General features: G+C 37.3%; 1 protein-coding gene across 2 annotated transcripts in view; it reads left to right on the forward strand.

The window, feature by feature from the left end:
* Positions 1–25,949, forward strand: part of TBC1D9 (TBC1 domain family member 9) — a 55,273-nt gene that overhangs the window by 2,485 nt on the left and 26,839 nt on the right. For both annotated transcript variants that reach the window (XM_007428550.4, XM_025166867.2), the window contains exons 2-5: positions 13,785–13,895; positions 19,922–20,040; positions 20,943–21,171; positions 22,697–22,958. In XM_007428550.4, coding sequence (XP_007428612.2) covers positions 13,785–13,895; positions 19,922–20,040; positions 20,943–21,171; positions 22,697–22,958 — 721 coding nt within the window. The remainder of the gene's footprint in view (positions 1–13,784; positions 13,896–19,921; positions 20,041–20,942; positions 21,172–22,696; positions 22,959–25,949) is intronic.

Genomic DNA, 25,949 nt, shown 5'->3' on the forward strand with positions numbered 1-25,949 from the left:
GATATAATAACTCATTGCTAGCTTTGCAATACAGAAGAAGAAATATCATTGTCTAGTTTTACCCCAGATAAATTATGTAAGAGTAGCAGAAGCACGAGCCAAAAGGAATGTTAATACTGCTAGTGTTTCAATTAAGGTAGTACAGTTTTTTTACATGCATTTTTTTTTCTTTTTAAGATATTTTGATTCAGGTGGCTTGGAAGAGCATACTTAATTTGTCCTTTTCATTTTTATATTACATTTTCTTCAAAAATAGCTATATTCATCCTTTTCACCCAGTGTGTCATTGCTATTATGGGCAGTTACCAGAATGGAAACTGCAGTAGTAAATCATGGGTAGACTTTCTTTCTTGTTTCTTCATGATCTGATCTAGTTTGTACAAAACTGAATGATAGCAATAAAATCACATGGCATTGTTGTTTTTCTTTAAATTCCTTACCCCTTCAAATCAGATCCTAAACATTTGGGATCATCATAAATCATTAAAGAAACCATTTAAGGCTACTTCCGATTCTTACTAGAAAAAGAAATATTGCTCAGTTTATAGCATTTGTTCCTCTCTCAGATACTTAGCCAAACTGAACAGTGATTCAAATAGCTTCATACCTGTAAATTAAAGACATGCCTGTAAATTAAAGACTAGCACCACAACCAGCACTATCTGCTGGCATTGTATTTTATGCTTAGGATTTCATTAATGTATTCAAAATAATGTATTGTTTTACAGGTGAAGAATTCAGTCTATTTCTGACCATTACTGCATAAAAAAGGCTTGGAAGAATCTGATTTGGCTTCTATGTGGGAAAAAAAATCAATGCTATTCTAGCAGAGCATATTGTTGAAATTAGGGTTTACTCCTTGCTAAATGTGTGTGTATGCTGTATGAAAAAGTAGAAACAAAACTGATCTGAAAGAAGAATCAGTGAACCAGAGAGGTTTAATGTTTGGGGGAAAATCTGCAGAATTTCAGATGAAATAGATCCTGAAAATATAAAGTGCTTAGCTGTAGCATTTTCGTATAATTTTCCATTAAAATGCAAAAGCACTTGCTTTCCATGTGAAAGATTCCAGATTTAGCCTCTGATAGCTCCTAGTTAAAAAGGATCTTGGATAGTAAAAGAAGGGAAGGTATTTACTTGTTAGAGTTGCTAACTCAGGAGACCGAGCATAATTCCAGATGGGCCAAGACTTCAAATCTTTCCCATAATCTTTAATAGTACATTTAAAGACATTGAATGTAAAAATCAAAAATGAAGTTTGTGTTTCATGGGAATAGGATTGCATTTTCAGCATTTGAATCCTTTAAAGGGTCTGTCCATCTTGTACATAGGGAATAAGAAGTGATGCTCTGTTCCTAGTTTTATTGTAATGAATCAAGTAAAAGGAAAATAATTTCTCAGAGATATTAACTCTGAGATGAACTGAAAATTAAGATAGGGTTTGACATAGGTAATCAAATCTCACCATTTCTGTTTTAGGGATCCTCAGCTACTTTCAAGTATTCAGTTTATCTGCCCAAATCTACATTCAGTTTAGACTCAAAGGAAGACAAAGGCCTCTACTTACAGGAGCCATTTTTTTTGGAATGAATGGTCATATATACATCCATATATTTATGATAGCAGCTGGTTCTCATCAGTCTGGTCTGTGAAGTAGTTTATTACAACCTGGGTATGTTCCAGTAGTTGACAGACTCTGAAATCATGCCAGAAATCTTTCAAATGCATCGTGTGGGTATGGAGCAGTAACTAAGATGGAACGGTTTCCTTTTGTCAGAATATAATGGTGTGTAGTTTTCAACACATGAAAAAAGGCAAAAGATTTATACAGTCTGAAGAGAAACCAGAGTATATGTTGCAAATAAATGTTCAACATTTTTTCCATTATCTGCCATGCAGTCAGCATCATTTTAAAGTAAACTATTAATAAACACGTAGGAGGAAAATTCTAAGGACCTGCATTTCTCTGATGGAGGTTTCTTTTCAGCCCTGCAACCCCTTATTTTTGGGAGAATCTGGATAGCCTCTGAAGTTAATTTTGAGAGTATACATGGAACTGAGAGAGAGGAGCAGAAGAAATCACTTCCTCACAGTTCTGCTAACAGTGATTTCAGCAGAAACCAACACTGAATTTCGTCACATATATTTGGTTCCCCTTTCCTTGCCGTAAAGTTCTGAACTATAAACAGAATTAAAGTTCTGTTTACATTGCATTGTCAGTTGGCCCCATGCTCTTTAGTCTACCTGACATAAAAATATATGACTGCTATAATGCCTCATGCTTCTGATGAACAACTCTTTATCTAGGGAATACACTAATTCTATTCTGCTCTCCCTAATCTGCTAAGAAAATTTAAAAGAGAAACTCAAATTCTATGTTTCATAAACCATTTAATTATAAATAAAATTTAGGAAATAACAGTTATTCCATGCATATCAACTGCTTTCGCTTTCTGCCTTAGTGGGCATGGTATTTTCATATTTTCATTACATGATAGTTCCATTCCAAGTTATTTTGATTTTTCCAAATTCAGCAAAATTTGAAGGCAAAAAGACATATGTACAAATTGTTAATCAGTCATATTTGTACACAATACTTCTAGTGTAATTGTAGGGAAATTTACTTTAAATCAGCTTGCAGATATACAACTGAGATCAAAATGGAATAAAATGCTCAAGACCAACTAGATGCATGTCTGGCTAGAAGTTCTAAACCTATTTAGGTTTACTTTTTGTGTAAATCTTCAAGCAGCTTTCACTTTCCAGCAAAAAAAAGCTCATTTCTCTCTGTATACTTGTGAAGTTTCTTTTGAAATGTGTGCCTTAGGTTGCCCACTAATCTGGCACCCATTCTGTTCCTTTAGCAAATGGACTTGTGCAAATGAATAATTTTTTTTTTCAAATTAATGTAATTATGGTGTGGCTGTAAGTCAAATAATGGGGATGATTCTTCCTATAATTTAAAACCATGAATGATTAGTTAATCTGATGGACTGTCTTTTGTGAAATGAAGAGAAATTTAAAAGAGCTGTAAAAGAGCTTAGAGGAAATATTTTTTGTAGCTTGTTTGTCTGTTTCTTGTTATAAAATACTACTTCTGCAATATAGCAAATGATACAAACAGTAGTTTCTGCTTTAAATAAAACCCAAAGTGGCGGATTTGTCAATCCTAGACATCATTCTGTTTTGCTTCCAAATTAGTTGCATCTCTTAAGGGGAAAAAAATAGCCGCATAAACATTTGCGCACATCTCTGAAATGTATGTAGTTTGTTCTCAATTTTATTTGTGTATTAGTTCACAAAATAATGCAAAACATTTTTTTATATTTTTCTTTGCTTTTGTACACATTTTGTGCATATTTTTCTTAATATATGTACTTTTGTATGGGCTTTTGGTTTGAAAGAAATTGCTACAGTGCAAAATATTTACACAAAAGGGCAAATAATACCCTTTTAACACAGATAGCTGTGTTTCAGGAGTCCAACCGTCAGCAGTAGGTGCCTTTCAGTGATCAGATGGACCTTGCTTTCACGTATCTTCAATCATTGAAGAATTGTAAAATTGTATATATCACATGATAACAAGAACTGTTTTCATAGCATAGACATTTTTATACTCTCCTGGTTATTTCACCTTCTTTCTTTTTGAAAGGATTATTTAAAAATCAGGATGATTTTCAATTTTGTTTTAATCTATGGCTTTGGAGAAATACTCATGATGCCACTGGTTAAATAATAGACATCCATATATTAGGAATGCCCAGTACATTAGGAAGTTTCATGTACGATCCCATGACATTTCTTATAGTTAATTCATACCAGAACAACACGTATATTTGTTGTTCCGCCTCCATTTGTATCTGGAACTTTCTCATGACATGACATCATAGGGTTTTGTGTTTCATCATTTCATACATTAGTAGTCAGTAGGGCAGTGAAATACACAATATGATGTGACAATGTAAGACAGGCTTTAAAACTGGAGTAGATATTATGGGGAGGGAATATATTATTGCTACTGTGTAGTTTGGACTTTAAAAATCCATAGATTTCAGCTTTCTTTGTAAAAATATATATATTAAATACGCTTCTACTTTCTTGTTTATATCCTTGCGATAGGCGTCCTTCCATTTATCTACAGAATTGTGTAAGGATATGTAAACTGATAGCTTGGTATAAAATTCTATGTAATAATAATTAGCTATATGAATGTACAGCTTAGTAATTTTTCTTATGTGGAATACTTGGTGAATGTGCCTATGTGTCAGTTAACTTCTAAAAATAAAATGTTACACACTAAAAAAAATAGACAATGTTTCTGAGCAAGAAAAGCATGTTTATCAGTCATAACCTGGATTTTTGTATATAATAACTATATGTATAAAATAAGCAATTATGCACAGCCCTCCCTTTCTAAATATGCTTGAGAAATTGAAGATGTCAGTCTAAATGCCTACTAAATCTGTGCTGCTGCTGTAAAGTTTAACCTTTGCCACCCATTTTTTATATGTATCCGAGGCAATCACTAGGACAGCAAGGACAGGTCATTCTGTAATTCAACTCTGTAACAAATGTTATACTTTCATATTTCTCTCATATCTAGACCTAGACTGTCCCTTTTTTCAATCCAAGGAAGATAAACCTTCTCTTAGGTCAAGCTTAATTCTCAGTGACTTAGTATTAAGCAGGTCCAAACTTGCTTAGTGAGGGTTAGATAGCATGCCATATTTTCAATGAAAAACTAAAACGTGCTCACTTCGTTTGCCCTCTGAGTAGCATAGAAAGGGATTGCGTGGTGTGAAGTTGCTGTCATTTCCCCCCTCCAAAAAAACCTGCATAGAAATGGTAACAGAGGGTAAGCCTGCAGAGATGAATGTTGAAGGAATTTGCTAACCTCCACTACATTCAGCTTGCACACAGCAGGTAAATGTGTGTGATATATTAGAATAATTGGGTAGGGCTTTGCATAGGTTAGGTGTCATGCTTTGGTTCCCCCTCCCCTGCTACATGGCCCACCAGAGGACTAGCCGTGAGGAAGTTCAGACTTTTAAGAAGATTCTTTGCCCACATTTAAAGTGAAGAATTCTTTCCTTCTGAATTTGTGACTTGCAACTTTATTCAGGGCATTTCCCATGTCCTCCCAGCAGCTAGATATATCTTGCTTAGTGATGAAAAATATGTGACAACTTAGTAGCGGCATCTATTTTCTTTTTTTCTTTTATTGGAAAAAAACAGGACATCAAGGATAATTAAGAAAATATAGAATAATTATAAAGGAAAATAAAGAACAACAGCATTTTTTAAAAAAAAATAAGGCATTTATATCTGAAACCAGTGGGTTTATAGGTATAATTCAAGGTGCTGGTGATTACCTATAAAACTCTACATAGCACAGGATCAGATTATTTTTGGTACCACCTACTTCCAGTTGCTTCTGTTCATCCCACTATATCCAGCATGGTGGATGTGCTCCAGGTCCCCTCTGTTAAGCAGTGTCATCTAGCAGGACCCTAGAAAATGAGCCTTTGGTGTTGTGGAACCTGCCCTCTGGGACATTGTTCCCCCTGAGGTTTGGTTGGCCCCCTCCTTCTTAACCTTTCAGAAAGCTTTAAAGGCATGACTGATCTTTCAGGCATTTGGCCAGGATGTTAAAGATGACTGAAGGTGTGAGTTACGTAGATAGCCTCCGTTATGGGGTGTTCTGTTGCTGTTAGCTTTTGTGTGTGTGTGCAGTTTTAATGAATTGTGAGCTGCCTAGAGTCGCATGAGTAGGATGAGCAGCCATATACATTGTTTAAACAAATAAGAGCAATAAATGCATTTATTTAGCAATAAATTAATGGGTGGGAATAGCCTCCCATTTCCAGTACTGAGTTTTTTAAAAATCCAAATAATAATGCATTCCAATTCTGAATCACCATGCAGCTAAAATTTGGTAGCAAGATCTTGACAAGCTGCCCATGAGGGCTGTGGGGAGTCGCCCTGATCTGGACTGTAAGTTCTTTTCAGCCAATATCACATAATTGTTGGAAACTAGCATTTTTGATGTTGAAAAGGTGTTGGCAGTTTTCCTGATAATAGCAGCCCATTGAAATATTTTAAGAGGATTATGACCTTATGATACCTAGCATTGTGTTTGGCCTTCAAAATGTGGGAATGTTAAATTATTATTATTTTGTAATGAAACAGAGCAGCTGCCTAACATCTAAAGTACTTCTCCGATCATTTCCAAGAAGCACCCCAAGCCAAACTAGATACTATGTTAGTTACATATGCACATTTAAACCAGCATGCTTAAATGGGGTGCTTAATACTGGGGAAAAAGCAGGTGTGGGGTCTGATTCATGATATCCTCCAAGACAGGAGCCCTGCATCAGTTCTTCATTGAAAATAATTGCCTCTTGTTGTGTTTTTTGCTGTGAAAATGCTGATCCTTGGGCATAAATAAATATATTCAGAGCTCTAGATCATGGTATTCTTTACATCTTTACTAAAAGTTATCACTGCTCAAAGTTTGCTACAAGATGAATGTACTCAGTGTCTCAGTGAACATCAAGCATAAGAAAACAAGGTGATTGTCCTCTGCTGCTGATTCAGAAACTTAAGGAAAATCTCTCTGCACTAGGATTTAAGAGTACTGGGCAGAAATCCAAGTTACTGTTTTGCCTTCCTATCTAGCCCTGCCTCAGTGTAGTAAAGCATATTCTTCTAAGATGGATGGGCAACTTGTCAAGTGTAAAGTGAAGGACATGAAAAACTAATTTTCCTTTAGTCACTGAGATCAGGCCGTAGCCATAAAGCTTGAAAATTAGTTTTTCCAAAGAAAATTGATATTTTCATAACATTAAATAAGTGAATTAAGTGCTTGGAATTCACACTCAAACATGTAATCTAGCTCAGGATTCTAAATAAATGGATACATTTACTTGTATTTCTAGAACAGCTGTTGACTTACTTACCCCACTGATTTCCAGTGGGTCTACCAAAGCTGCTTCTACAGTTGAGATATACAGTAGGCTACAATGCAGCCAAGTAGAATGCCACACATAATGCTTAGATTGTGGGTGGGTCAGTAACGATTGCTTTGGTTAACAATCCTGTGCGTGCTCAGGCAAAATGCCCTGTTAGAATCAGCAAGCTACAGAATGGCAATCTATGTGGCGCATCATAGCTAACACCAGGTAGCTTCATGCCCCTTTAAAGGACCCCTCTGATATCCTTTGAAGGATATCATGGGGATATATGTAGAGCTCCCTGGACCCCAGGACAAATCTCTCACATGAGTCCACCCCATGGTAACAGAGCTCAGACACCAACTTCCTCCTTGCCCAGGTTGGGACAGTTGAGAGAGAGTGATAAAGGGTGGAGGGTGACATGGATGTTTCTCCACACTGCAGCTGTATCAGTGGGCTTAAATCCCACAAGGATCCCCCCCATCTCCTCAGTCAGCACAAAGTATCCTCTTCTGACTGGGGAAGAACAGCTGGTGGGCAGCAAAACTGCTACCGACCAAGGTAATAGTTGACTTGGAGTATGGAGATGGTGGTGCAGGAGCAGCACTGATTTCTCTCTGTGCCTTATGCTCCAGCTACACTTGCCTCAAGTCCAAGTTAACTATCCTCCTGCTCATGGCAGCCAACTATCAAAGAGATTGGCCCATTGGAGCAGATTTTACCCATGTGGCCTGATTGATAGCATATGCTCTGTTCCTTTTCTTTCCCCAGGAGGCCTTCGTACCCCTCTGGCTGGGTCCTGGCTCCACATCTGGCTTTCCAGCAGTGGCCTCTGTTGGGCTCCCCCCTCTTTACTTTCACAAGTTGCACACCAGACATCGCTATCAGCTGATTATGCTACCCCTCCAAAATGGCTGATAGAAAAACGTGGTCTTAGAAGACCACTAAGGGGACACAGTTCTGCTTTGCCACAGATGTGACTGATAGTTGATTGGTATCACTACCTCGCAGCAGTGGCTCCAAGTGGGAAAAGAAATCAGAGTAAATGCTAGCAGCTGTCCTTTGCCCAGGCTAGGTGGTCTTGCACTTTCTGCTGGTTCCTAAAAGTGCTGTAAGCCTGATAAATCTCCCATCCAGAAAACAGCTGCCAGAAAAAAAATCTGTAACAAAATCTACAGAGTATGTACTATTTAAAGAGAACAGGAGCAAAATATGGGAGAGTAACCATTGTCTTTGCCAAAGAAGCTTTTAATACTGTAACTGACTCTGAACTCTGACTCCTTAATACTAGATTGGTGGTATGTAGGGTTTTTTTAAAAAAAAAATTCAAGTTTTTGATGGGACTTAAACTTGGGTTTTCTTGTATCATATGTCTCAACATGCCAAGAAACCATAATGTCTGCATTCACCTACTACGCTGCCAGAATTCAGAGGCACATTCACGGAGACAAAAACACATTTTAAAAAGAATTGTTAATTGCATATTCCCAGACAGTGATAAAGGGTGCTGCAAAATTGTATGGTCATTAAGTGCTAAGCACAATATGGATTATACTTACTTCAAATAAACCATAAGCATTCAGAGTGGTATATATAAATGAATGTATTTATTTTAGTATTTTACTGAACTCCCCAACATTATTAACTTGAATGTACAACTGATACAAAATAATGACAGGTATAACTAGTTTTGCAGGAAGTATATGTGTATGGTAGCATTCTGCACTTAAATATAAAATCTTGGTAACTGAATGGAAGCTTTTTGTGATTCATGAGCATGTTTTGTCAGTGAGCACCTCATGAAATCATGATAGAAGCTATTAAAAACATGCTCAGTTTTGCAATTCAAACAGTTTCAGTATAACATCGGCATTGTCCTATGCCAATAATTGTATGCTAGATGTTCTAATGGCATTGATGTTTTTAAAATATGCCATGTGGATTAAAGAACCTGAGTAGTATCAGAATGCATCATTTGCTAATTGCTATAATAGTACCTGGAAAGTGCCAGTTTACTCTTTGGTCATGCAATTACTATTCTCCATAAAGCAAACAGGTGGCAGAGGTCCTATAACAGATTTAAACAAAAAGGTAGGCCTGTAAAGCAAGGAGGATGTGGAAACAACTATAGAAGAGGCAGAAGAAAAGTTTGGTAAGAATATGGATTAAGAGCTGGAGAATCGGAGAAATAGACCTGTAGGCTCCATATAATTATCGATCAAATTACTACAACAGCTGACAGCTCATAGGATGATTTCTTTAGGCCTCAGTGTAGAATGATTTCGAATCTTGTTGGAATAAGAATCTTACGTGCTGGGTATTTCAAAAATACAAATATACAAATGCAAAATCACATTTAAGCTAGCGGCCGTATTTTCCATTGCCACAATGGGCTGTATCTTTGCTGCTTTCCTTACTTCCCTATGCAGCGTGACATGAGTGCTACCTTGTCATCCTTCCTATAGCTTTGATATACTGCTTGAAGACACCTTCAGAATTTCTATAATTTGTACTCTTGTCTCTTAACATTCGTCCATGCATTCTTCATGTCCCCATTTCCCAACCAGTTAGTGACTTTATAAACACTGCCAGCAAACAAAAATGGAGACTATGCAGCATAACAAGTATGACTGCTGTAATACAGGGTGATGTATTATTTTGGCATTATGGCATATAAAATATCCATACTTGCTGATTCCTCTTCCTCTCTTAGCATATTGACCTTAGGCAGCCTTGAGCTGTTCTGTTGGAAACATCCTATTTGTACTGTCCTTACCCCTAATAATACAACCTCTGGTGTTCTTTGTTATACATTAATTTATGTGAGAATAAGTATCTAGATAGTACAGTCACATCTTACATAAAGTACAGTCGAGCTAGTTCTAGAATACAAATTTATCTTGCCAAAAAAATGGACTGGGGGATTCTCTTTAGTGAGCAGGCTCAAGAAGGTCCACCAAAGTGACACGACAAGCCGCAGGATCAAAGTCTGCATAGGCTGCGTTTCTGTGGTATTCACTAAGGCTGAAACAAGGGAGAGGACTTATTCCTGGTCAGAGGATGTCAAAGAAACGTTATTCAGGGGATGCTTGCTTTGCAATAACTCCAGCAACAGAGGATAAGCTCAGGATCCTGCTTCTCAGTAGCCACCCAGTTTTTTGGAATGTGCTCCAGGCCGAGTTGAGGGGCCTCTCTCTTCCTTGGCTTTTTGAAAAGCCCCACAATACATATTTTCAAACGGGCTGTTCACAGCTGATTTTAATAGGGGTTTGGGGGGCAGTGGTTGGTTTCCGGCTGCTTATTGGTTCTAGTATCACTGATTTTAATATGGATTGTGTTTTATTGTAAATATCTGATTCAGCTGAGAGCAATATTTAAATAAATGATATTGTTAATTATTATGATTAATAAATCAGTTGACTGCCTGGTAAAGATTTTGCTTTAATTATGTGGATAAATTCTAAATATTGGCTAATCAATCAATCAATCAATCAATCAATCAATCAATCCAGTCAATTTTATTTACAGCCAAAAGGCCCAAAAGCAAGTTACAAATATAACAAATAAGATGTTTAATAAATATTACATAATACACTTAAAACCCCAACTCATTGATTTGTTACTAAAAACCTTGCTTTTATAGACATAGTTAAAAATCTGGGTGTTGCCACTGTAATTTTAGGGTTTTCATCTGCAAGTAAGTTTTTTACATGTTCAGAAGTATCCCTGGTTTGGATTTTAAAATAGGCTAGATAACTTCTTGCCAAAGATCCTTATAAAATTCACAATACAATAAAATTTGATCCACCATTTCAAGATCCACACCATTACAGGGACAGAATCTTTGAGAGATGGGAATTTTTTTGAAATTACCATATAGCATATTTGATGACAACATATTTAATTTGGCTTTTGAAAAGGCTATCCCATATTTACTTAAATATAAGATATTTAGGAGTTGAAAAGTATATCTGTAGTTAATTCCAAGGTTACAGGTGAACATGAAACTTTGGCTTTAGCCATTAATTCCTGTACTGAATTATCCCATAGTCTTTCTTTGATACAATGAAATGCTGATAACATACCCTTGGAGAATAAATAATCAAGGTCAATGCCAATCTGACTAATCTTTTGAGTCACTTGTTTAAACCACATATCTACAAAGGATTCCTTTGGGATTGTGCAGACTGTGCCACATCTAACAAAAAATTAAGAGCTCTATATTTAGCATACAGAAAGCCTAACTTGCAACAGCCCCATTTCAGATATTATGAAATGAAGACAAATTATAAAATACTAATACATCAGAAAAAAGAGAAAGCAGAGAGAGATTCCTGGTCATTATTAATAAATACTTCTTTATATAAAGACTCGAAAACCTTTTGGACTTTCACTGCTCCCTCAGTCCCAGATTGCTGTATACCATCTAAGACCTGGGAAAAATGTTTTAAATCAATATTTATGGAGCGGGGGAAACAGTTGCAAATATAGCAAACAACATTAGATCAAGGTTACATACCCTTCCACAGTGGGAACCAGTGTTAGAGGAAGAGATTGTTGACCTTATATCAAAAGTAAAATCTGGCAAGGCTCCTGGCCAGGATAATACACCCATTGAACTTTAAAAAAAATCTAGATTGGTGGGGCCCTTTACTAGTGGCCCTATTCTCTGCAATAGATAGCTCTGGTTTAATCCCCTCAGGCTGGAATAGGGCTACAGTAGTCCCCCTATATAGAAGGGAGATATAGAAAACCCTACTAATTATAGGCCAATCAGTTTGCTATCAGTTCAGGGGAAACCTTATACAAGAAATTTAAATAGAAAATTAACCTCTTACCTTGAGGTTAATTTAGGTTACTAAGAAAGCTGGATCTCTATTTTATGTTAGTGCTTAAAAGTGTATTGAACTATGAGCAATGCCAAATATATGGCAATAGCAGAGGAGAGGGGTGGGGAAGTGGCAATATCTGAAACAAGAAATCATCTGTGGCTGACTGATTTATTCATTTACATGCATACCTCTCTGTACCGCTTCATCTAGTGTCTTCAAGATAAGGCTCTTCCTGTATTTCTTATAGTCTGAATAGTGTAAAAAAGGGAAAGAATTATAAGCAGAAGAAAATAGCAACCTGTGCTGTTACAAAAGGGCTTAAGTATTAGCAAAAGCAAGCTTGTAGTCTATAAAGATGATGATAGGTTTTATATTAATTCCCACAGTTCAGGTTGAGAAGCATTTTTGGATTTGGTTTTCATTCTGGCCCCAGACATTAAATGTAAAACATCCTATTTCAGAATATGGGCTACATTCTTTTGTATGAAGAAAAATATTATTTATTTTATTGGTTTTTAAATCAGTTCAGTAACCTGAGTTCTTTAGTCACTATACACAAAATAGGAAATGCAGAAGAATATATACTTGTGAAAGTTGCAGTGTAATCTGGCATCTTTGAATCCTTTCTGCTGCAATCAAAATATATATTTAATTACTGGGTTCACACTTTGCACTGTAACGATCTGCCACCTGCTGATTCCAAATCCAGTAACTTTCCTTGCAACCAGTATTGATTCAAAAAAAAGGTCATTTATTGAGAACAAGTGTACGGTTCCAAATCCTTGCTAAGACTGAGCTTAAGCGTGCCGAAAGTTTTTTTTGTTTTTGTTTTTTTACTTTTCCCTCCTTCACCCGCCTTCTGGTCTTCTGATTCCCTTGCTGGTACGACCTTGAGCCTCCCAGCACCTGTGATAAGGAGCTATCTGCTTTTAATGCTTTCTCATTCCTTCTCCCCCCCTCCCCCTTTTACAATGGCAGAACCGCAGCATGTAAAAAGCAATTTCTAAACTAGCCATCCTAACAATCTATGATTAAATCTTGTGAGGATTCTGACATGCACTGTGTATGATTAATTATGGTTTATTGACTAAATCATAATTTGTTGGGTTCACACAGCACACCAAGACAAAATAAATCCCATTATGGCTTAGATGTTGTATAAATTATGTCTTACCTTCTAATTTAAGTATATTAAGTACAGTAGTGTAGAAAATATATAGAGTTAGGAACATAAGCTATTCCTCTGGCCCAATACTCTTTATTCTGAGGCCACTCATTCTAGTACCCAGTCTTTGAAAAGCAGCTTGAAGCTGACCTGTGACTATCTTCTCTGCTGTCAGCCTTGAAATGCTGGTATGAAACAGTATTGCTAAGCCACCAAGCTTCTGTTACTCCAGTGCACTGAAAAGATAGTGTGAAATGGGTGCCAGAAGGCAGGGCAAGAGAAGAGTTTCTGCCAATGGCAAAATAACAATTTTTGTGAAATCAGACAGGTCTAGAGCTGATTCTGAACTAATGTGAAATTCTCATGTAGAAATGCCCTGACTATCTAAAACTTTAAAGGATGGATAGGTGAAGATTTTCACTTGCCTTCCATTATTTGAAGATGCGAGAGATTTATGGAAGGTATCACCATTACCATATGGACTTAATTAAGCTTGTTGTTAATTGGTTCAGCTTTTTCAATCAAACAGGACCCAGCCTACTTTATATCCTTTGTTCTTCAAGATGCTCCGAGTATTGGCTTAATTTTACAACATTACAAGGCCAGTAATTTAATCACTGTGCTCCAGTGCTCACATTTTAAATATATCTTTATATCTGCTGTCTGATCCTTTCCACAGCTAAAGTATGTTGTAACGCTGCACATTTTTTAGTATGTAAAAAAATTGTATGCTGCCCAGAGTCACCCGCTGGGGGAGATGAGCAGCATACAAATTTAGTAAATAAATACAAATAAATATAACAGACAATATCTGCATTGTTCTTTTTTTCTCAGGACTTCTTGTGGGAACTCTTGATGTTATGTTAGATTCAAGTGCAAGGGTAGCACCATATCGCATTCTGTACCAAGCACCAGATTCTATGATATACTGGACTATTGCTTGCGGTAAGTATGTGAACTATTTCTCAAGGTATTGTTTTCTATCACACAGTCTGTTCAATATAACATACACTTACACTCTATCGGTTTTCTTTTACACTGGTTCCTTCTAGACGTATTATACTTTGGAATCCATAAGAGTTAGGTAACTTGTACAGTAATTGTAAATCATTTGTTTCTTTCTATTTATTTTTTTTAAAGCCAGTTTTCTGCCTAATTCTGTAGGTAGATGCTAAGATGAAATCTTGACTTACACTTCTGTTTGTGGTGCTACTACAATTGACGCATTTCTCTGTGTTGTCTGTGTAGCCCTAGTAATTTAGATCCTGGACTTTATTTTCTATAGAGCTGAAACTCCTTGAATGGAAATAGATATTTTTTCTTTATAAAATATGGTCCACCAGACCAGCAGGGGTTCTCCTGCTCATTTTGCTGAATGGGAAGTCCTGTATGATTGGGCTGCATTGTTTTTTGGACAGCAAATAGCAGACATAGTTTTAAGTTCTTGGACCAAAGTTCACCTGTACTCTCAGCTATGGAAATTCAGTAAGTGCTATTGTGGGGATAAAATGAAGGGAGACCTCTGTGTGAAGTGCCAAGCTCCTGGAGTAAAGATGGGCTGAACGCAAGAAAGAAGCATATTGAGTATTAAATGGAAATGGGGAATGGGTTTGTGAAGTACTGTCTGAATATCATTAAAAGCCTCAAAGTTTCCTTCATAAATATGAGGGTTAAACCTCATTTTTCTGTTTTGAAAAGCTGAAATTCTAAACTGCCAGACTCATCTTGATGGACTGGATATGGAATTTTTTTTAGTACCTTCACCCAGAGTTTTGATAATTATTTTTTTGAATGCTTAATTGCTACTATGTATCTGTTCACACCTACAGAGGTATTGCTGGTATACTATAGGTTATAAGTAGAAGATTCCATGTTTAAGTGCCCATTCATATGCAGTTTGGGAGAAGTTTGTTGCATGCAGGTGGGGCATTCAGTCACACCCTGGCAGTCTGTATTGGTGCTGTCCTTTACCCAGATTTCAGTTTTTACATATATCTTTCAAATAATTTATGTTGTGTCAAGGAATTAATAACTTACTAAACTATAGGACTTTCCCATTAAAATATTGCAGGTGTGAGGGTAGAATTGTTTTGTATCTTTGGGTGTGCAAGTGTATAGAAGCTACAGAAAGAATAGCTCATATTTCAAAGCAACATCCTGTGTTTAACAATATATTTTCATGCATTAATTTCAAGCAAAGTGTAGTGTACTGATCAGATAAGAGGTGTTGTTGCTACTGTTCAATTATGCAGGCTTTTCAGAGTGATGTGTGTTCCAAGAAATGTGTGGCCTCTCTGGAAGCTTGACAGAATGATGTCATTCCTCATCAGCGGAACAATATCAGATATAAGCTTATGCTTGCAGTTCTACAGAAACAATTTCATGATTCTATTAGCTTTATAAGGAGTTAGAAAACAGTTCATTTCCATGTTGCACTCACAGTAGTCTAACAGGCTGTTCAGTGATTTATAGAATATGTATTGCAATATTCAAATTCATTTGAAAGTACTATTATTGATTGTGACCGTGATCCAGCCAGGACACACATACTCATCACTCTGTTATCCTTCTGGGTAAGCATCATTGTGCAAAGTATAGAAAAGGAGTAAGAAATAGTAAGCCATGAAATAAGAAATGAAAGCCATGAAATAAGAAAAAGAAAAGGGAATATAGGTAAAATTAGTTTATGCCATCATCAGTCTCTATCTCTCTCCATATCTTTCTGTCCTTACAAACCATCCTTGCTTCTACATTTACCCACTGCTTCATACATTGCCACATCCAGCCATGATTTTCTTCCCGTTCCTCTCAATCCTTTCATTCTTTCTTCATACATTTATTTTGCCATTTGATCCTCATTCATTCTCTCAGTATTACCAAACCACTCCACTGTACATCTTTCACAGTACTCATACAGTTTTTAGGGAGAAATTTGAAGGGAGTATATGTAAATCAGAGACCAAGACAGAATTATATTGAAGTATAAATTGATTTATTGTCAATACAATGTTGAAGGCAATGGGCAAAGCCTGGAGAGGGGTGGGGTTACAAGCCCTCTTTGTAGACTTATGCAAATCTTCATTTTCATTTATTGATTGATTATAATTACTGTAAATTTACAGCCATTTAATAGAATGTAACTTCCATAATTGGCAAGGTTAATTTGCTGATTGGATTAATTGACATGCACATTAAAATTATAATGAGCAGATACAATGAGACCACTCCTTAGACAATGGAATCTTTATTTAAACGAAAGGGCCTTAGAATCTGCAATCAAATTGTTATTTTTACCTGATGGTTATCTAGAAAAACTTTGGTTCCCAGTGCTAAATGTTGGTAGTTCCCTACCATCTAACAGACTCCTTATGGCTAACTTGCATTCCTGTGGTTAACACTTTCTTTTTCTTGTTAGTATGCTACTTTAGGTGGGGCTGTGAATTCCAAGTGCTTGATTCCTTTTGCTGAGCTTACAGTATGGCCTGTTAAATTATTTCACTAGATTTACAAGACTTGCTTATTAAAATATATAAAAGTTGGGTTTAAATTAAATCCCCAATTTCTCCTACAGTTATTTTTGCAATTTGATCCTCAATCATTCTCTATGTATGGCCAGACCACCTCATGGTAGATCTTTCACAGCAGTCACAGTTTTATATGCAGAATCCATTTATTCTTAACCATATATCTTCTTGTTTTACCACATACCCTTCCTAAATCCCCCATTTGTACTACATTCAGCTGTTTTGTTTCTTCTGATACATCCAACTCTCATTTTCATGTAAGAATGTGGGCTGTAGCACACTCTTATATGCAGCCATTTGGGGTTGTTGGTTTTTTTGGTTTTTTGTTTTTGAGACTTTTATGGCTCTACCAGCATTTGCATGCGTTAAAATTATTCCCATGCATGCTTAGTAAACATTCTACAAAGATACACAAGTTGATCTACTTGCTCTGGGTTTTTTTCCATTTATGTATAACTTGGTATTATTTACTTTGTTTTCCCTGTCAGGCATAACTATCTTGGCTTTTTACATTATCTAACATTTGCTGCAAATAATTGGGGTTCTCAGCCAACATATAATAATCTCTATATAAAAGTACATTTATATCCCCAACTGGCATACGTCTGCCATCACCTTTTACATTTATAAATAAATAAATATATGAAGATGGGGATATCACATATCTTTGCCTTCCATCACGTTCAGTGCTGAACCAAGCTGTGAGCATTACATTGCTTCTTATATATACTTTCTTTCCATTGTTACAGTTCTTATCCATTCACCATCCATCCTTTAGTTCCATATTTTTGTAAAACTTTCTTTGTCAAGCCTATTCACTTTATTGTACACTTTCTTTCAATCAAGAAACATAAAATAAACTTTCTCATATTCATGCATTCCTCAATGACCTATGAAGACCAAAAATCTGTGAATTCAGCAATTAGTTGAGCCAAGAGGACTCAAAAATAGCAGACCTGCTTCTTCAATGAAAGTGCCATTCCATTTAGAGTTTAAACTGAAACAAATAGAGCCAGATGTTTCTGGACAAACAGCAGCTCTGCTTATGATTCAAGTTCAGCATCTTTGGTCCCATGCAGGCCTCCACAGCCTTCAGACAATGGGTCAAGACTTCCATGGCATCTCTCGTCCTGCCTAGGGTGGAGATGTACAGCTGGATATCATCCACAGGTTGATGATACCTCACCCTGAATTACTGGATGACTTCTCCAGGTGTTTCATGTATATGTTAAAATGTAGGAGTGAGAAAAATGAATCCTGCAGATCCCTACAAGAACACCCACTAAGCTGATTACCTTCATTCATACCTGTAACATCATTCCCCTTTCTGTTAGTTTCACATATACACAGTGTATTTATTTTTCATTCATTAATCTCATTTGTTAATTCATGCTCTTTGCCATTTACATTCTGAGTCACAATTTTCATATGCCCTGGTCATCAATTGTGGTTGATAGAAGCTGATGATAAAAAGCTAAAACTACTTTTATTGAGATTGACTATAATAACAGAATCTTACAAGTCTGATTTTGATGTTCCTCTTCCTCCTTATAGTTCAGTAAACTAGGGAGATGCCTGCCTGAGCCATGTCATATACAGCATTCCCTGCAAACGTTAAGGAGAGTACCAGTCAGTTTTGACTCATGCCAGTCAGTATATCACAAATGCAATAAAAGCCCAGTTTTACTGCTGACATGCTCATGCTATTCTGTACAAACTAAGGTCTCTGATCTAAAGACTATCTTGTAAACTGACATACTGTTGCCCTGCCTTCCATCAGCCAGGATGTATATGCAGTGTACACTGAGAGTACATCCAAGGAAGTTAAAACAAACTTTTAAATCTCAATAATGGATTTCTGATATTACATGAAGTTTGGTAAGAATCTCTCTATATATTACTAAAACTCTCATGTCTGTAACCTTCAACTGGGTGAAACGGTGAGTCATAGGGCAACAATTTTTGAACCAAGGTTCCTCAAATATGCTACCTTACAGAATGCATCCAAAATCTAGGACCCATTACACCCGTGGGATTGAAATTTGGGAAATTCATGGCCACTTCAGCACAGCTGCGCTGCCATGCCGTCATAGTCAGCCCAGGTCATGTGATCATCATGGGCATATCCCCGACCTCTTTCCCGCCTCCCTCTGTCCCCTGCGCCCAATCGACTGGCAGCAAGGCCCGACAGACGAGCAACGATTGGCTGCTTTGGAAATGAGGCAGAAATTTGAAGTCTCTTAAAGGTTGTGGGCATTGAGAGAAGGATGAGGGAGTGACTTGGATGCTTGCTGGCGAGGTAGGGCTGGCTAGGGGGTGCCAGCAGTTGACAGATGAGCCTCCCTCAAGGGGGAGCCCTTGGGGACATGCCAGAATGGGGAGCGGGGATGCAGTTTTCCTCATGGTCTTTGGCTCCCTTTGTTTTCCTTTTGCAAAGTGGCAGGCAGTTCCGTGGGTCAGCCAAGGAGGAGGAAGAGAAGGTATCACCGGGGCTCTCCTGAGGACCGTGAAGGGAGGGCAAATGGCGCAAGCCTATATTACATGTGGAAGGGAAGGGGGGGAGGGAGGACGGATGCTCCCTGCCAGCTTCCCACAAGCAAAGTCAATGGGGAAGCCAGCAGCAAGTCACAAGTCGCTCACACTCCCACTGCTTTTTTGCCCTTGGTCATTCTGTTTCTCTGTTGAGGTAAGGAAATATCTCTGAAATGATGACCAAACAGGTTACGGGTTGTCTAATATTACTTAATAGTTTGTAAGGGCTGGAGCCAGATGTTTCTAAATCCCTATGTCTCACTCCATTCATCACCCCGTTATGTCAGAAAAAGAATAGGGAACTATAAGACACTCACTTATTTATCTCTTCCTGTTTGTATTATGAAAATATTACATTAACTGTTTGCCAGACAGTTATTTCTCGTGACTGAGTCTGAAAAAACATGAACTATGTTTGGGACAAGGAAGAGAAACAGTGCTGCCAAATAACTGTAACAACCAAGTCGTGAATTCCAGAGAAGCAACTGCAAATTGATGCCACAATAAGATGTCTTTTGGCCCAGAGTGAGAACATCCAAAGCTTTAATTTCTAGTTTCAAGCAATTCTCAGTTCTCCAGGATGACCACATTTAAAAAATTGTGGCTTGTTTAAAATTTTAATTAGCAAAACTGGGTTTATATTCTGAATTGCTGCGAAACTATCAACCAAGGCATGGATCTCTGACTTTTAGTATTATCAGAAACTGGTTTGTTTAAAATGGGGAGTGAACATTCCAGTCTTCTCAATGAGATAAGAGAAAAGAGAGGAAGATGATCCTTCCAGGCAAGATCTATATCATCTTATATACCTTTTGTAACTGTTTGGTGATCACCAATAATACTTGTACTAAATCTTTGTGTGTGTGTGTGCTTCATAATGAAATAATTTATAAATATTTTCTGTTCCTGCCTTAGGTTGCTCAAGAAAAGAAATAACTGAGCATTGGGAATGGCTTGAACAGAATTTACTACAAACTCTTTCTATCTTTGAAAATGAAAATGATATAAACACTTTTGTCAGAGGAAAAATACAGGTATTATATTTTTTTTTTAGTTCAGTATGTATGTGACTAGGAAAAGCTAGTATATAAATTTATCTTTTATGCCTGATTTACTGGTATGTGTGTATTTTTAAAAAGGCTGATTCCAGTGAGTAACCTGTTTGAGTAATCAGGGTATAGTCAGCAGTGCCAGTATTAAATGGTATTTGTAAGAGGTTCAAACTGGCATTTTAAACACATGACAATCCTGCTAGTTCAGTGGAATTTCTAACTCTTGTAACATTTCTTGCTCTTGTAATATCGTCTCTTTCTCTCTTACACACATCCACACATACTTTATACAGTCTATCAATTTTCAAAAGCAGATTTGCCATGCAATTTCGTTGCTTTTTTGTGGCAGAATGAATCCACAATGAACCCAGTCTGTTTTAGCAGAGACTAACTTAGTATGATAGACACATGGATTCATACTTTCTCATCCAAAAGCTATTATGTGAAGGATTAATAATGTGAGGTTCATGAGCTGGCTGGCATTCGTGTGCCCATGGATACCATCAGCTTACCTCCAGAATATTTTTAACATTGAAAACAGTAAGCACCTTGCAAAATTGTTAAATCTTATGACCAGGGTATTTTCATTGGAAATCTCATAAATCTGTGGTATTTGTTTGTTTATTTTTTAAAAATTTGTTGCCTGAAACATAACATGAATTTGTGCAATGGTTTTGCCGTGTGAATACATGCTTATACCTGTAATGTGATAATCTTGAATAGGCAAATTTTAATTATTTAAGATTTGTCTTGAATTCTTTTATTTCTAAATTAATGGATCAGTATGTGTAAAATGTAAGGATCATAATTTGAATACTAGAAGTGAAACACAGAGGGTATAGCTGCTTTGGGAAATCCAAATGATCCTGTGTGATCTACTTCAGGGTATCATCGCAGAATACAACAAAATCAATGGTATTCGGGAAGATGATGACACCGAGAAATTTAAGGAAGCAACAGTGAAGTTCCACAAATTGTTTGGGATGCCAGAGGAAGAGAAACTTGTGAATTACTATTCCTGCAGTTATTGGAAAGGGAAAGTCCCACGTCAGGGCTGGATGTATCTTAGCATTAACCATCTGTGTTTCTATTCCTTTCTCATGGGTCGAGAAGGTAGGTATGAATGGCTTCTTACTGAACTATTAGCAGGTTTATTTGTTACAAATGTACAGTATCTATGACTTAAAGTTGTCCTTATTCTCATGTGCAGGAACTGGAGGTAAGAAAATAGGTACTAGAATGCTTATTTATTTATTTATTTTTAAATAAATAAAAATATAAATAAATACTAGAATACTTCCTTGGTAATAAATAATGACAAGTATAAGGAAAGGTGGTCTAGTAAACTGAAGAAACTACACAGTGCTATTTCACTCAATAGCAATATTACCGTATATGTCATGTAGAAGAAGCAGCATACATATAAAATTCTGAGGCAAAAGAAGTAGTTCATACTTAGCTGACAATTTTATATCCAAAGAATTTTAAGTTTTGCTCCAGGTAAATGGAGATAATTCAGGAAAATTATATGCATGGTCCCTTTTTTACTCACGTTAACATTTTCTAAGATATTTACAGCTTTAAATGGAATGAATAATTGTAACTTTTTTGGCTAGTAGTTGGATCACTGTTGTTCAGTCACTAGGATAATTACATGTATTTTTAACACCTGAATTGATTTAGAGTGATGTGTCCTTATTTACAACTTATGATACATAAAGTAATCACTGAGTGCTTAAGTATTAATTTAATGTATCTTGCTTGCTTTTCTGTCATTAAGCTCTAGTGTACAAGTAGAAAATGATTTGATATTTCTATCAGGTGTGTGTAGAGATAGGTTGTTGCTCTATTTATTTTAAAACACACACATATCTTGATTTTTTGTGGCTCAACTAGATGCCTCCAAGAATGGAACAGATGGGTTTTGAACATATTACTGCAATGTTGTGCCAACTATATAAGTTGTCAGTCAGCTTAGGATCCAATTCAGAATTAATTGGACTAGACTACCTGAAGTAACCTTTTTTCCCATATGCACTTGCCTGGCTGTTAAGCTTGCCTTTCAAGGATCTTCTTTTGTTGTTGCTACCCGCAGTGGGCCAATGGCTGACCATCAGAGAAGAAACTACATTGGTCCCCTGTGCGTAAAATGCTCTTCCAAGGGAGTTCTACCTGAGATTCTTATTATATATATGTTCAGATGCTATGTTAAGAACCTCCTTTTTCAAAAAATACTTAATCTTTCATTTGTTATTTTATTGATTTTACTGCTAGATTTTTAAATATCTCTATCATTTTATTATTTTCTTGGTTTTTATTTGTGAAACATTCTGACAACATTTGCCAGTCAGATAGTATAGTAAATAAATAGGTTTATTAAAAGATCATACAGATGGTAGCCAAACCCTTTTAATTGGTAACTGCTTGGTACTAGAGACTCATCCAGTTGAAGGCACCAAGACTGGTATTTAAGCAAACTTTCAGAGGACTGCACCATAAATCAGTATTTAGTTGTATAAATGTGAGTGCTTTATAATTATTATAAAGCTTCCAGATTTTATCATTTGTGAGTTTTGAATTTGAAACTATTGAGTTTTCTTGTTTCTGCTGAAGCTGTATTTTTTTTTTTTTTTAATAGCTAAACTTGTCATCCGATGGGTAGATATTACCCAGCTGGAGAAAAATGCAACTCTGCTGTTACCTGATGTGATCAAAGTTAGCACAAGATCCAGTCAGCATTTCTTTTCTGTATTTCTCAACATCAGTGAAACATTTAAACTAATGGAACAACTTGCTAACATAGCTATGAGGCAACTTTTGGACAATGAAGGCTTTGAACAGGACAAGTCACTCCCCAGACTTAAAAAGAAGTCTCCTAAAAAAGTATCTGCCCTAAAACGGTAGGATTTGGAATCAGTTGCTATATTTGTAGAACATGCACAGCCCATACTAAGCAAGTTGCATACTGACTTGGCATTATGCTTCAGCTCAGATAGATTTTCTTACATGGGTTTCTCTTATTTTAAGGCCTCTCTGGGGGGATTTTTGGAGGGAGTGTGTCATGGGGAACATCTATGAAAATGAAGATTTGATTGAAAGAGAGAGCGCAAAACAGCATTTCAGGTTTTTTCCCTGTTTATTTAAATTGCTGATAAAACACAGCGAAAGCAATTTTCATTTTTTCAGCCTCAAGCTTCGCTAGAATGATTTACAGCCACCCAGTTGCCTTCTATTCCATTGTGAGCAGTGTCTTTCCCTTTCAGATAGACTACGCTTCAAAAGTATGAGATCATTTTTCTCTGAACTCTAACTTTCTGCTCTAACCAACTTTAAGTGTAGGGAATCTGTGACCCATTGGGTCAACGTTTCAGAGATATTCCTTACCTAAACAGAGAAACAGAATGACCAAGGGCAAAAAAGCAGTGGGAGCAGGAGCGACTTCTGACTTTTTCCCAGCTTTCCCATTGTTTTCCTTGTGGGAAGCTGGCACGGAGTATCAGAAACCAACCTTCCTTCCTTCCTTCCTTCCTTCCTTCCTTCCTTCCTTCCTTCCTTCCTTCCTTCCTTCCTTCCTTCCTTCCTACCTACCTACCTACCTACCTACCTACCTACCTACCTACCTACATATAATATAGGCTTGCACCATTTGCCCTCCCCTCACGACTTGCAGGAGAGCCCCAGTGAAGCCTCCTCCTCCTCCTCCTCCTCAGCTGACCCACAGAATTGCCTGCCACTTCGCTGGGAGTAGGTGGAAAAGGGAGCCACGGACCATGAGGAAAACTGCACCCCCACTCCCCATTCTGGTGTGTCCCCAAGGGCTGCCTTCCTTGAGGGAGGAAGAGGACTCACCCATCGACCACTGGTGCCCCCCAGCCAGCTCTACCTCACCAGCAGGCATCCAAATCACTCCCTTATCCTTCCCTCAGTGCCCACCACCATTAAGATTTCAAATTTCTGTCTTGTTTCCAAAGTAGCCAATTGCCACTTGCCCATCAGGCTTTGCCGCCAGCTGATTGGGTGCAGGGGACAGAGGGAGACAGGAAAGAGGTGTTGGGTATGCCCATGATCATCACATGACCTGGGCTGTGCGGTGGTGCGGCAGTGCAGCTGTGCTGAAGCGGCCACAAATTTCCCAAATTTCAATCCCACAGGAATAATGGATCCTGGATTTTGGACACATTCTGTAAGTTAGCCCATTTGAGGTACCTTTATTCAAAAATTGTTGCCCTATGATGCACTGTTTTGCCTAGTTGAAGGTTACAGACACAATAGTTTTAGTAATATACTAGATATCTATACAGATTATGATCAGGTTTAACATAATGTACAGGTAGTCCTTGCTTTGTTGTCCCAGAAAATGCTGGGTTCGCACCTGGTATGCTTGCCAATTAAGCACAACAAGATGTGGAAATCTCTTTAATAGAGTTATTCTGCAGAAAAAGGGCATTTGGGATTAAAAATTTCCAAACCAAGTGTGCAGGCTTGAAATTTAACACCACTTCTATACATTTTTGAAATGAAGTGTACAGTCTTTGGTAGGCATTAATTTATTCACACCCTTGGACGGATACCTTTGCTATAACAGGGAGAAAGCATGATGGGAGTATGACCTGGTCATTAGCGCAGCCACTTTTCTAGGAGTTAATTGCTTTTTGCTGCTTACCTAAATCTGGCTGATAAGGAAAGCATTCCTCAGCAGGGGGAAGGCTTTGATCCAGATCTGAAAGCATTCATTAGCAGGAAGAGAGTTTAACCAGAGCCAGAGCCTTCAATTAATCTGTTTCTATTTCTTATCTAATAGCAAGTGAATGTAGCAAGCAAAAGGTAGCAAGTGAAGGTAAATTTGGGGCCATCTAAACCCCCCCCGTCCATCAGCTTAACATTGGTAATTGGGCCTGGTGACTCCATTGCTAAGTGTGACATCACATGACTGTGCCGATTTACAACAGCAGTTGTGACAGTTCCAGTTGCTGTCATTAGGCAAATCCTGTGCTGTCTCAGTGTCCCGTGGTCACGGGATCACCATTTGCGATCTTGTGCCGGCTTCCCCATTGACTTTGCTTGTTGGATGCTGGCAGTGAAGGTCTCAAGTGGCGATCATGTGACCATGGGGACCCATCATAAATACCCCTTGTTCAGTGCTGTTGTAACTTTGGCTACTTGTATCTATATGGGCACTAGGAGTCAAAAATGACTTGATGACACATAAGTCATAATCAGTGGGCATCAAGGATTTATGCCAAGAACAACAACTTCAGGTTTGCTGGCTGAGAGTCTTTCTGCTTGAGCACTGTCTCCTGGTGCCTGCAGGCAAAAGTTTGAATGCCCATCTTTCATTTGGTACTACTGTTGCAAGTAGCCTCTTCTGCCATTGTATCCCTTATTGCTCAAATGTTCTTTGCCTACTTTACTTGTTCTTCCTTACTACTGAAATTTAAAATGTAAAGCATTTTGATTGCAGTTCATTATACTTGAGACCTATGGGCTTGTTCCTTTATGCTACTCCATAAAACTCCATGCGCTGTAGAAATAATACATCAAGCAAAATAACAAATCTGATACCATTGTACCATCTACATCATGTGCTGGGTCCCTTCTCCTCCTTGCTGCATTTCTAGCTTTTTTATAGGACTGTTTTTAATTCATAGGGTTTAAGACACAGTGTTCTTTTTAGGTGTAAAAAACAAGCTAATCTACTGCTACTACTAATACTACTACAAAAAAGTCTAATAACCATGTTAAAGTGATTTTATAAATTAGTTCCAAGCCTTGTTAATATAAATGTTGCCATTTACATGTAGAGACTGCTATAAAAATTGTTCTGTATAGAATATCCTTTTTTGTTAATTTTTTTTAATGCAAAAATAAAAGGATGCACTTTTTTCAGAGCT

Source organism: Python bivittatus, unplaced genomic scaffold (assembly GCF_059951505.1).
Source record: "Python bivittatus isolate LINGU-HERP-01145 unplaced genomic scaffold, Pbiv_v1 ctg000070_np1212, whole genome shotgun sequence".
Lineage (NCBI taxonomy): Eukaryota > Metazoa > Chordata > Lepidosauria > Squamata > Pythonidae > Python > Python bivittatus.